The sequence below is a fragment of the Amblyomma americanum genome, chromosome 8, assembly GCF_052857255.1.
Source record: "Amblyomma americanum isolate KBUSLIRL-KWMA chromosome 8, ASM5285725v1, whole genome shotgun sequence".
Lineage (NCBI taxonomy): Eukaryota > Metazoa > Arthropoda > Arachnida > Ixodida > Ixodidae > Amblyomma > Amblyomma americanum.
The window spans coordinates 75,405,855-75,418,280 of record NC_135504.1 but is presented as its reverse complement, the minus strand read 5'-3'; the positions used below and the strand labels follow the sequence as shown (position 1 = coordinate 75,418,280).

The 12,426-nt window shown below is 43.8% G+C and overlaps 1 protein-coding gene across 2 annotated transcripts; it reads left to right on the top strand.

The window, feature by feature from the left end:
• The first annotated feature begins 5,616 nt into the window (after window positions 1-5,616).
• Window positions 5,617-10,686, top strand: LOC144100449 (uncharacterized). 2 transcript variants are annotated; one of them, XR_013307657.1, is made up of 3 exons: window positions 5,617-5,683; window positions 7,307-7,537; window positions 10,517-10,686. XR_013307657.1 is itself a non-coding variant. In XM_077633404.1 (3 exons), exons 1-3 carry the CDS (start codon window positions 5,850-5,852, stop codon window positions 10,536-10,538), a joined length of 345 nt encoding a protein of 114 aa, XP_077489530.1. In that variant the 5' UTR covers window positions 5,815-5,849; the 3' UTR covers window positions 10,539-10,686. The 2 variants fall into 2 exon arrangements, 1 of the variants encoding a protein (XP_077489530.1); XM_077633404.1 differs by lacking the exon at window positions 5,617-5,683 and adding an exon at window positions 5,815-5,965 and having other exon boundaries at window positions 7,307-7,513.
• Window positions 10,687-12,426: the final 1,740 nt, after the last annotated feature.

The window sequence follows — 12,426 nt, the reverse complement described above, 5'->3', positions numbered from 1 at the left end:
GGAACACGCTCGCTTCCTCTTTTCGCCCCGTAAGAATTTCCAATAGCACTGCCTCAATTTCTCTCGAGTTGATTTCGTGCTCGATTGCCGCAATGTTCCTCTTAATCAACGTTGTGACGCGAGATTTCTCACCTGTCACTTGGAAAAGCTTGGTATCCCGATAGTTTTGCTGCTTTGCCCGTCTCCTGCAAGGCTATAGCTAACGGTTTCTCATCTAATAGCGTCTATTGTTGCACTAACGCCCGCTTGCGCTGGAAGCCGTAGACAGGTCCACTGCCAGATTATAGACTCACTTGGCCCTTTTGAAAATAGTCTATAGACTGTCTATAGACTTTTTATATACTCTATAGACGCCCTTTAGACATTGATTTATTTCAATAGACAGTCTATAGAGAATTTATAGACTATAGTCTATAACCGCCCTAATTTCCTTCTGTCTATAGATGGTCCATAGGCTACCTGTAGACTGAAGTCTATAACCGCATCAATTTCCTTCTGTCTATAGATGGTCCATAGACTATCCTTAGACTAAAGTCTATAACAGACATAATTTTCCTTTGTCTACAGACGGTCAATAGATTATCTATAGACTAAAGTCTATAACAGCCTTAATTTCCTTTCGTCTATAGGTGGTCCATAGACTATCTATAGACTAAAGTCTCTAACCACATTAATTTTGTTCTGTCTTTAGATGGTCCATAGAATATCTGTAGACTAGTCTGTAACAGACAAGTTTTCTTTGTCTATAGACGGTCAATAGATTATCTATAGACTGAAGTCTATAACTGCCTCATTTCCTTCTGCGCATAGAAAGTCTAAAGACCATCTTTAGACCAATGTCTATAGCAGACAATTTTACTTTGCCTATAGGCGGTCAATAAATTTTCTATAGACTAAAGTCTGCACCTGCCTTATTTCCTTTTGTCCATAGACAATGTATAGACCATCTATAGACTAAAGCCTATAACCGCCATAATTTCCTTTTGTCTGTAGACAATCTATAAACCATCTATAGACTAGTCTATAACCGGCTTAGCAGCCATTTGTCTATAGACGACCTATAGACAATTTATACATTAAAATCTCTAACCGCCTTAATTTCCTATCGTCTATAGACCATCTTTAGACTGCATATAGACTATTGTCTATAGACCTATTGTCTATTGTTTATAACAATCCTATATTTATCTAACAATGTATACACTGCCTTTCGACTAAGTCCATAAAATATCCATTTCTTTTCGTACTGCATGCTGAGTAGAACTGCACCGGGCCTCCGCGGTGGTTAAGTGGTTATCGCGCTCGGCTGCTGACACGAAAGACGCGGGTTCGTTGCCAGCCGCGGCGGTCGAATTTCGATGGAGGCGAAATTCTTGAGGCCCGTGTAGTGTGCGATGTCAGTGCACATTAAAGAACCCCAGGCGGTCGAAATTTTCGGAGCCCTTCACTACGGCATCCCTCATCACTGAGTTGGCTTGGGACGTTAAACCCCCACGAACCAAACTGCATCGGGTGACCGCAACTATTGTCAGAGTCCTCCGCTTCCTTTGCTATTTCAGGGATAAAAAATATTGTCCAACGGCAATGCAGTACCCTCCTGCGTATTGTTCTCAGAAGCTTTGAAGAGCTAATTTTCCTTAAACCGCGACGCATGTTGAGAATATAATTCAATAATATTTAATGCTGACAGGTAGAGCGAGGAAAGGCACCTATTTCTGAAGTAAGGGCGCTGCAAAATGTTCTACATCAAACGAACACACTCTCCCTTAAAGGAATCGCTCGAGAATATACCATTACATCGTTCTATCGTTACTGTCCAACGCGCATAAATTAAGAAGCATTTCATCTATGACTGTACATTTATTTCTCCTTAAAACCTCCTGTAAAATAAGGGGGAATAACGGGGTGAGAATTCAAGGATGTGCCCATCTCTCAGAAACATGGTTAGAAGAGTCTCAAAGATTACGGTTCTCTGCGGAATTAAGATATGCCATTTATACCATTGCAGTTGGCATTCACGTGAAAAAGTGCTGCAACTCAACAATCAGAAACCCAGTATATTTTCGTTCTTCGCCATACACCTGCTGCATCGGAGGCGATAACACGCTGTTGTCCATACCGGTTTTCCAAACACGAGCACACGCCAAAAAGACGTTATGCTATGCAGCATTATAATTATTTGAAAAGGGAGCCACATAATATTCGATGGGAGATGCGGCGCACATGGACAAAGTAGTAAGGTTTCGGTTTTGGTTTTCGCGAAATCTATAAGGTTTTTAAAGCTCGAGTGGAGAATTTATGCTTTAAACCAATGGCCCTTTGTGTTCTTGGATGCTAGAGCAAGCTACACTTGGCAAGAGTGTAACCAATATAGATATGACCGTGAAATTGGTTTCTGTTTCACTTTTTATCCATTTTGCCCGGAGGCGACGGAAAATCATCCGGGCAGCAAACAACTGTGTTCGCCGGTGTGTCGGCGTCGGCCAGTGCTGCCAACCCTAGGGATTTTCCCCTAAATCTAGGGTATTTGAACTTTGTTTAGGGGAAAAGGGATTATTGTTGTAATCTAGGGAAATTTTACCTTCCGCATGGGTCTTTTTTATTTTTCGATGTGAATCGGTTCCATATTCACTGTTTCTTCACCACCTTGATTTTGAGAATCTGGCTATGCGCCATGTGCACGAGGGGAAAGCGTTGTTGGGATCGAGATGGCGTGGTCGGGCCGGGAGGAGGTACGAGGATGACGGGACTCAGGGAGACTTTGGGGGGACAAGACATTCTATTTACATGGTGAAGGAAATGCACGGACTGTACAGAGATGATGAGGGAAGCGCTGGTAGAGACTCGATGGGTAAGGCGGAGGGGCGCCCTGAAATAGGGTTTGCCTCCGGTTCCCGCCTTCTTTACCCGTTAATAAACAAGTCTGGCCACCGCCCTTGAACAGAGTCGATGGCGCATCTGCCCAGGCAAAAGTTGGGACGCTTCCTTTGCTTCGAATTTCCTGGTCGGTTCCTGGAACAGTCTAGCTTTAGCAGTACCAGAAGCACGCTGTCCAAGAAGCACGATTCCTCGAAATCACGGCTGAAGGTAGTTGGGTGTGTTTAGAGGAAACTGACGCCAACCAATATTTTTAACTTTAGCCAAGGTTTCTGGACCTACGCGGTCTCTTCTTCAGGGGTGACTAAAGTGTGCCAGAAGCAGCGGGTTGCTGCCTTCGTTCTCCGTTTGTTAGCGCGTGGCGCAGTCCATGCACTAACGTACGCGGAGGAGAGTGTTGCTAGAGTGCTATTCATCGACACCTTTGTGAGCCGGATGTGCCATGACTCCGCAGTCGCCTCTTGAACCGGTTTGGCTCCACGGCCAAGACGCTCACCTCCTCGAAGGCTATCCTGTGGTCGGCGCGCTCGCAGTGTTCGGCGAGGGAGTTAGATTCTGAATTCATTTGCAGGATGTCATTTTTGTGTTGCCTTATTCTTTGGTGGAGGTTTTTTGTTTCGCCAATATATGGTGCCGGGCACTTTGAGCATGAGATTTTGTAAACGACACCTGGTTGTTTTTCTCTTGGACGCGGTTTTTCGGTCGTGGCAAGAAGCGGCTTGTTGTCGAAACAGGTTCGTGAGCCTATGTAGATTCCATGTTTTCTCGGAATGCGTGCGAGTGCCTCGCTGGTTCCCCTCACATACAGAAGCACAACGCGCGCGTTTCGTTGTCTCATTGTTAGCTGGTCCCCCTGTCCTCTGAGCTTGACTGGCGACCAACGCGCTGAATAAAGCCACGTGTGTAGCCATTCTTCTGTAGGCCGGCGAGAACGGTGGATTCTGCTTTTTTCTCCGCTTCAGAGGAGCAGATTGACTTTGCTACTCCAGTCATTCTGCACCGCACATTCTTTGTCACCACGTCATCATCATCATCATCATTTATTTTTCCGTTAAGGCCCCGCCCCTTCTCAGGGTATTACGTAAGGAGGAGAGGGCTTCGTACATAGGAAAATACAGGAACAAAGCCATGGAAAGAGGTTCAAAAGAACAGATCTAGTAAAACATATTTAAACATACAAAGAGGGCAATTAGGACAACGATACAAGCAGTAACATCAAATGAGAACACAATTAGAACAGTTAAAAAATTCAATCGAGCAGAGAGAGGAAATTACAAACGAATTGTTTCAGCACTTCAAACTAAGGGTGAGCTGCTTGTTGGAAGGGCTGGTATAGGTTGGACTCTCTTGGCTGGGTTCCGGTGAAATTCCGTAGAAAAATTCCTGACGAGTCTCCTTAGAACCAGTCCCCGTGACTCGCCAGTTGAAGGTGAAGTGGTTAGTCTTTTTGAGGACCAACTCGACCCGGATGCAAGCAGAAAGAGTCGTTGCTCTTTCACAACAGCTTAGGCGACTTCATATGAAGTCTCGCAGGCGTGTGTCACCACTTCGCGCACTTTTGCGTGCACTCCCAGACACCCTTAGAGCGTGTGGGGGTAGCGGTCTCGGTCACAAAGGAGATGCCCTCGACTCAGCGTGACATAAAGCCGATCTGTTTGCGGGATGTACCGTTGGAGCGTGTACCGTACAGAGACCCAAAGAACTTCATACCTCTTGAGGAGATATACCTCGGCGGAAAAGTGATGTCGGCACTGTCGGAACCTCACGGCATAGACCGAACCATTACTCATAACTTCCGCCTCAGACGTTTGGAATTTTATATTGAAGCGGCAAGCCAGATATTAACCAGAATCCCATTGGACAACGTCCAGATGAACATACTGGAGGCAATCGACCCGCAAGTTGTCATCGAAAAGCGGATTTCTTCAATAGCCCCACTTGCCACATCATTCCCTTCTCTGGTGCCAGAAAGAGAAATGAACAAAATTGACGCAGAATGGAGACTGCTCCGCAATAGAGAAATAGACCTGCCTGCAGATGCGAGCGTTCAACGCTTTTGGAAACGAGTGAGAGACGCCAGGCAAGGAGACGGGAGCCCAATGTTCCCTCTCTTGTTGCACTCCAGTGCAACAGTGGAGAGAGTTTTCTCTCAGATCAACCTGATGAAAACAAAGACCAGAAACAGCTTGGTGACGCAAACCCTGGCAGCTACGCTTCACGCCAAGCGTGTTCTAGGAGGGGCCAACTGTTATGACTTTGCAGTGAAAGAACGCTTAATTGACCTCATGAAAAAAGAAATGTATATGCAGGAGTGAAACTCAGTCGGGATGCCACCCGAATGACGTGTCCTATGTTTTAGCGTTTGTTTGTTCACACCAACATTTGGGCACAAACTGGATTTTCCCTCGCTCTTTGACTGCAGCCGGTGAGCGTAAGTGTTCACTGCGACATTTTCGTTCATTTCAGGGCTTAGGCCAGGATTTATTAGGCTGTGATATTAACATGTTTTCTTTACCCGTGATCACGTGGTACGCGAGTTTGCATGGGAAATCAATGTGTTATTGTATTCAAATTTGCTACCAAAGTGTGGTAAGAGGGTCTCTGCGAAATAAAGGAGTTCACAATTCAACTACGCACCTTTTTTCCATGCCTGAATATTTTTTTTTTCTGATCTAGGGAAATCTAGGGAAGTTTGAGTGAAAATTTGGGGGTGAAGTGGCTTTCGAGGTTGGCAGCACTGGCGTCGGCGGCGTTTTCTCTCGTTGATTACGTTTTTATTGAAATTCAACTTAATCGTCCACTTACGGTAAGTCTACACGAATATTTTTATTCATTTGGTCTCCTTAGCCACTCTAAGCAGTGCTGTGTGTGCGGAGCAGATTATGTGCGCAGCGACAAACTTCCTATCCACGTTTGTAAGCGGTGTTTAAGCACGTTTGTGTGAGCAGCGGCAGCCGCCATGTTCTCGAATAATGCACTTACGTCTGTGCCGCTATGTCTTTCCTGACGCGCGGAAAGGCACTCGGTGCGAAACCCGGGACGGTAAGCCCTCCTCGCGAGCTCTCTACTGGCTTTTCCGTGTTGAAAGGTAGGTGCACAGCCAGAAATATCGCTTAGCCCGTGAGTGAAGGCCGAAATGAAACTATGCGTTAGAGGCGTTTGTCAAAGTTTTAGTGAAGCGGCGGTGGAGGAATGCTAATAAAGTGATGGTTGAAAAAAATGTGGTTGCCGGTGCAAATGGCGAGCCTGTACAAACACCGCGACGAACCTACGAGCTGCATCCCGTCTCCCCTTTCGTTGCACACGTATGGATTCGTCCATCCCTGTTATCCGAGCGGTTGGCCGCCGCCGCTGGCCTGCGGGCAATTCATTTCGAAAGCTGAGTAAAGGTCAGACTGCTACATTGCTACATTACAGAAACGCCAATGTAACTTGGCGCTTATTTGCGCCACGAATGCAATTCTGCTCGTGCTGTTTTATTATGGCTGCGCCTTTTGATGAACACGTTAATTGTTTCAATGAAATAATTTTTATATATACTTTGAGCGTGTTCGTTGCTTTCGTTGATTTTTCTATCAGCGTTAGGTTAGGGTACCTGCATGCAAGTCTCCTTTTTACTGCTCTGTCCGGGCTGCACTTGAAGTAAAAACTTAACTGAATTTGAGATGGTATTTCATCCTTAAAATAATGAGCTTGTTGTCTGAAGCTCACGTATGGTTCTGAAATGGCGCTGCTGCAGCCACTATGTGCTGTTTTTTTCTGGATAATGAGCACGGCATGGAATCGCTGTAACCCGCTTGTTCCAAAGAGCGCACTCTGGTGTATGAGTATGCTGTTTCGTCTTAGTGTTTTAATTTGTGGGCGCAAAATCGTGGTGAACTGGTTCGCAGTCTGCCTGGTAGGTTTTGCATGGCTTGTGCCCGTTTCAGTATCAGCGTACGTACCAGGCTTCATACAGGGTATTTTGGTATTTTGAAGCGCGTGTATAAGAATAAATGCTTGAATATTCTCCAGTTGGGATTCTTTTGCAAGGAGCACTGAATGTACGTTTTATGGAGCAGCATTCTCAACAGCTCGTAGCGAGTCAATGATAAGTGGCACAAGTTTTCTAAGTATACTATTCCAGTTATGTAAAGGGAATGCATACAGAGGTCAGTATTCGCAGTAGGTATTTAGTGTAGAGGTAGAGTGCTGCACGGAATGTGGATATTAGTTACAATGTTTTATGACAGCCACATAGAATTTGTTATGCATATTTACTGAAATGATGAATCCGGCGCGATGGCTCAGTGGTTATCGTGTTCTTCAGGTGCTCAAGTTAGGCCAAGTCGTCAGTTATGTTATGTAAAGCTACGTCAAGTTATCGTCACCACTGCAAAGTAGCGACGATAACTGCGAGCATCACATAACCGTCTCTGCCTTTGTGCAGATTACCCACTGTGCAGCCGTACATCTCACTGGTCATCGCACGTGCCCTGAAGACGGACGGTAGTCTCGAGCAGCGGACCAGGAAGGCATGGTCGTCGGTGTCACCCGGAAATCCGGCACAGCATCAACAGTTCACTGTGGGCTATAAAAGAAGATTTCTTCCACTGAGACCTCACTTGGCAGTGGTGACCGTAACTGCGAGCATCATGTAACCGTCTCTGCCTTTGTGCAGGTTTGTGCATAATTATACCTCACTGAATGTGATTTTGTTTTCCTTTTATGTCGGCGCTGCTCCTAAGTGGATGGGTTTTTTGTAAAAGATCTGAGCGTACTATAGCTCGTTGTTGTGCTTGCCGTCTTCCACACACTGATAGCATCTTTGCAACATGCTCAGAGTGCAAATTTAATTTTCATCGTGGTGCATGTGCGGGAATAACAGAAGAATCTTTCAATGCTCAGCGCGAAGCCAAAAAGAAAGCATGGAAATGTGACTTGTCGAGGCAACCACAAGGGCACAAGCACCACAGAAAATCCGCAACATGATTCCGACGTGATACTCAGATTACCGCAGACTGAAACGAAGCTTGATGCTCTTTTGCCTTTGTCAAAAAAGTTTGATGCATTTGAGACGCAAATGCAGTTGCTCTCTAAGTTTGACGACTTTCAGAACCACCTGACTGTTCAAGAAAAAACTACATAACAACTAACGAAATGAGTTGGGCTGGAATCTATCAATGTAGGTAGTGATATAACTCAGGTGAAGCAGGACCTAGATGATCTGGAGTGGCATAGTCGCTTTCTAGCCCTAGAGCTTCATATATTGACTGAAACCCAGGATGAGGACTTGCTAAGCAAAGTAAAGGAGATTGTAGAAAAGCTGCAAGTTAAGGCTATTACACAAGACGACATTACCGCTGTGCATTACCTACACAAGGCTGAACTGATGAAAACATTGCAAACCTTTTCAACATGCACTTTGTAGAAGTTGGTGCCTGAAATGATATTTATGGTACATTATCATGTGAACAATACATAAATGTTTAATGTCCCCAAGCTGTATTTCTCACTCCAACTTGCACCGAAGAAGTCCTCAACATAATCAGGACGCTGAAGGACAACTGTGCATCAGCCTACGATGATGTGAAAGTTTCCCCCATGAAAGCTGTAGCCGCACTGATAACTCCAGTCATTACGCATATATGCAGCTGCATACTTCAAGTAGGGATATTTCCAAACCAAATGAAGCTTACGCATGTTCCAGCTATTCATAAAGGTGGTGCTTTTGAATACTTGAACAACTATAGACCAATGTCAGTGCTTTCAGTCTTTTCAAAAGTTGCTGAACACATAATGAACAAAAGAATTGTCAATTTCCTCACTCTGCATAACTTGATAGTAAACAAGCAGTTTGGATTCAGAAAGAATAAGGCAACTGAAAGTGCTTTACTTTATATTAAACAGAAAATTCTTGACAACATTAAGAAATTTCTAGATTTCAGGAAAGGCTTTGATTCTGTCCATCATGATATATTATTAATAAAGCTACCATTCTATGGAATCCAAGGTACAGCACATGCCCTGATGGAAAGCTGTTTAATTTGCAGGAAGCAATACACCACAATGAAGAGCACCGAATCTGATCGAGGCACTATTAAATACGGAGTTCCATAGGGATCCATTCTAGGCCCCATATTATTCTTGATGTATATGAGTGATATTGTAAACACCCCAGGCTGCGCTGAAATGGTATTACATGCAGATGACACTAATGTATTTTTTTTCAGGTTGCAATAAAAGCTTCATTTACAGAGAAGCAAATGAATGGCTTCACTATTTAGACCTTTGGTTAACCTTTAATAAACTAGACCTAAAGATAAACAAGATGGAATACCTGATTTTCAAGCCTAAAGGTAGCAGAAAAGATAGTGAGTTCAAATTAAAGTTCGAGAATAACATTATCAACCAGTCTAAGAGGATTTGCTTTCTAGGTGTTATCTTTCATGAAATGTTTCTCTGGAATTCGCACACAGAAGCTCTCCGAATTGAACTTAACGTGTTTTTGGCATATTAAACAGGTTGCCAGTGAAGCAACAAACTTACTATGCTCTCTTTCATTCACGTTTAACGTACTGCGCCCTGGTATCATCAGGCACAACACAAAGAATCCTTGATTAGCTGCACCCTCTTCAACAGCGCTCAATATGTGGTATTCGAAAATTCCAAAAATAGAACATTGCTTGCCATATGTTAAGATCTATGACATACTACAGATCAGTAAGCTATTCAAATATAAATTATTTCTGAAAATCGTGCACCAGTATATGTTACACCATTCAAATATTGAGGTTCAATACAAAAAGAGACACTCCACATCTCCTTAGGGAAGACAAAATACAGGTGCCCCGATCTCGCACCAACTATGGTGATGTGAGATTATTTATGCAAATAGCAAATTTATTGAATCAATATCCAGCCATCTTTGAATTATTACCAATCTACCCATCACTACCTAAAGAAAACACTAAGACATATGTACCTAATGGAATAATAAGTCAAAGAATTTCTTTTGTGTCATGGATGATATTTGGGTGTGTTGTAGGTGTAAATAGTAAATAGTATTCGGGAATCTGTAAACCTTTTTTTTTCCATATACAGAAAGAAGCATGCACACAGTCCTCAGGGTTGTCCATTTGTTTTGTTTTGTGTGCTTGCATACATATTGATTGTTGTACGATGTACTGTACTGCAAATGTGTTCGAATATGCCTATAGTGGTTGCCACTGCTATCAGGGGTGGGATGGCCTCATCAGGCAAAAATGCCATTAGCCTTCTCACCCAGGACAGATTTTGTAAATTTTTTGTCCCATATAAACTGTACTACTACTACAACCTGAATGATGCAAGTTCGATCCTGGTCTAGCCTGTCACATTTTGATAGAGGCAAAATGATAGAGGCCTGTGTTCTACGCAATGTCAGTGCATGATAAGAAACCGCAGGTGGCCGAAATTACTCCGCAACCTTTCACTACGGCGCCTCATAGCCTGAGTCACCTTGGGTTCTTGGACCACATAAAACCAAACCAAAACATCGACTAGCTTTCTTGAATGGGATAGCCAGGATATATATGCCTTGTGTTGTAAAGCACATTTGTAGAGATGGAGTGGGAATTTTTTTTTCAGTTCCTCTTATTTTTTTTTTTCATTTGTACAGGTCAACATGCCCGGATGACTGACTGTAGACAACAGGTCGCAAGATTGCTTCTGAGGAAACTATATTTGGACCATTATTTTCAACATTTATTTTTAGGTCATGCATTCTTATGATGCATGTATTGCATATTCCTTGCCTGCATAGCTTGGAAATAAACTAAATTGTAAGTATATTGATCGTCATGTCATTTGTGAAGACCGTGTGGTGACCTTTTTCTACAGTTGTAGACTGTCTATAGGCAGTCTACAGACAATGGTCTATTAAGGTTTTTTAGACAGAGCTCTATAGACTGTCTATAGACAAATATCTACAGCATTGCCAGGCCACATAACTGTGGAATATATATAGACAGTCTATACCAGTAGATTTTTGTCTATAGACAGAAATCTACAGGAAGTGTATGGCCTAAGTCTATAGATCATCTATAGACTGCCTATAGACCTGTGTCTATTATCAGTAGACATTTGTCTATAGACGGTCTATGGATAGAAGTCTATAGGAAGTGTATGGCCGTAAATCTATAAATTTTCTATAGACTGTCTTTGGACATGTGTCTATAGACGCTCTATGGACCTATCTACTTTCAGTAGACATTTGTCTATGGACTGTCTATAGACAAAAATCTACTAAAAGTGTATGGCCATAAATCTTTAGACTGTCTATAGATTGGTCCAAAGGATTTGTCTATAGACAGTCTATAGACTTTTTACACTAAAGTCCATAGACAGTCTATGGACTGTCTAGAAATTTTTGAAATCTAAGGTTCGACGAAATCTCGTCTGGTCGGGTGAATACATTGGCGAAAATAACGAAGCGCCGACCAAAAGGTGTTGTCAAGATGGAAGGACGTTTCGACTTCCACACGGAAGTCTTGTTCACTGATGGAAAAATTTCGCACACAAAGCTTAAGTACGTTGTGCTAATCGTCGCAGGCATCTAGCGTATGAGGGCGGTAGATTGCCGATGTTACGGTTGAACGTCTGATCTGTTGTCTGGATAAACAAAGACTCCAGATATTGGCGTGACATCCAGTTTTTCTCACGGCCGATAATTGCCGCTTCTTCCCAAGCGATATCATGCTTCGTGTTTTCAACGTGTTCAGCCAGTGCGTTGGAACAAGCCTTCTTTTTCTTGACATCATTCTTGTGCTCATTCAGCCGTGTTTCAAAGTTTCCGCTTTCACCTATGTAGGAGTGATCGCAGTCTGAGCAGGGGATTTTATAAATTACTCCGGGAAACTTTTCCTTTTTTAGCTTGTCCTTTACGGACACCAACTCGTGACGAAGCTTGCACGCAGGCACGTGAGCTATATGAACATCGTAGGTGCGAAAAACGCGGGCCAATGACTCGCTCACGCCTGGCACATAGAGTATTGCAGCTCGGGCACGGCAAGGCAGACAGTGCCCCGAAAGATGAAGTACGTGTTCTTCAAGCAAAACTGCAGAAGCTTCAACAGGTCCGATGGATCGATGGGTGCCCAGACAGTGCCCCGAAAGATGAAGTACGTGTTCTTCAAGCAAAACTGCAGAAGCTTCAACAGGTCCGATGGATCGATGGGTGTCCTAGCACCCATCGATCCATCGGACCTGTTGAAGCTTCTGCAGTTTTGCTTGAAGAACACGTACTTCATCTTTCGGGGCACTGTCTACAAGCAGGTTCATGGCACTGCCATGGGAGCATCTATCTCGGTCACAACCGCAAACCTCACAATGGAAGCACTGGAAAGCCGCGCTTTGGCTTCGTTCGAGCCGCGCCCGAAGGTCTTCCTGCGGTACATTGATGACTGCTTTTGCATAATCAAAAAGAATGCCTTGGCTGCTTTCACGAACCATTTGAACAGCATTGAAGATTCCATCCAGTTTACCGTCGAGGAGGAGATTTCTGGCCGTCTTCCTTTTCTGGACGTCATG

Bases quoted from the DNA above. Each gene is read 5' to 3' on its own strand.
- LOC144100449 (XM_077633404.1), top strand. From the start codon at position 5,850: ATGCACTTACGTCTGTGCCGCTATGTCTTTCCTGACGCGCGGAAAGGC. The intron at 5,966-7,306 runs GTAGGTGCACAG...GCCTTTGTGCAG, and splicing joins TGGCTTTTCCGTGTTGAAAG to ATTACCCACTGTGCAGCCGT. The intron at 7,514-10,516 runs GTAACCGTCTCT...TCATTTGTACAG, and splicing joins ACCGTAACTGCGAGCATCAT to GTCAACATGCCCGGATGACT.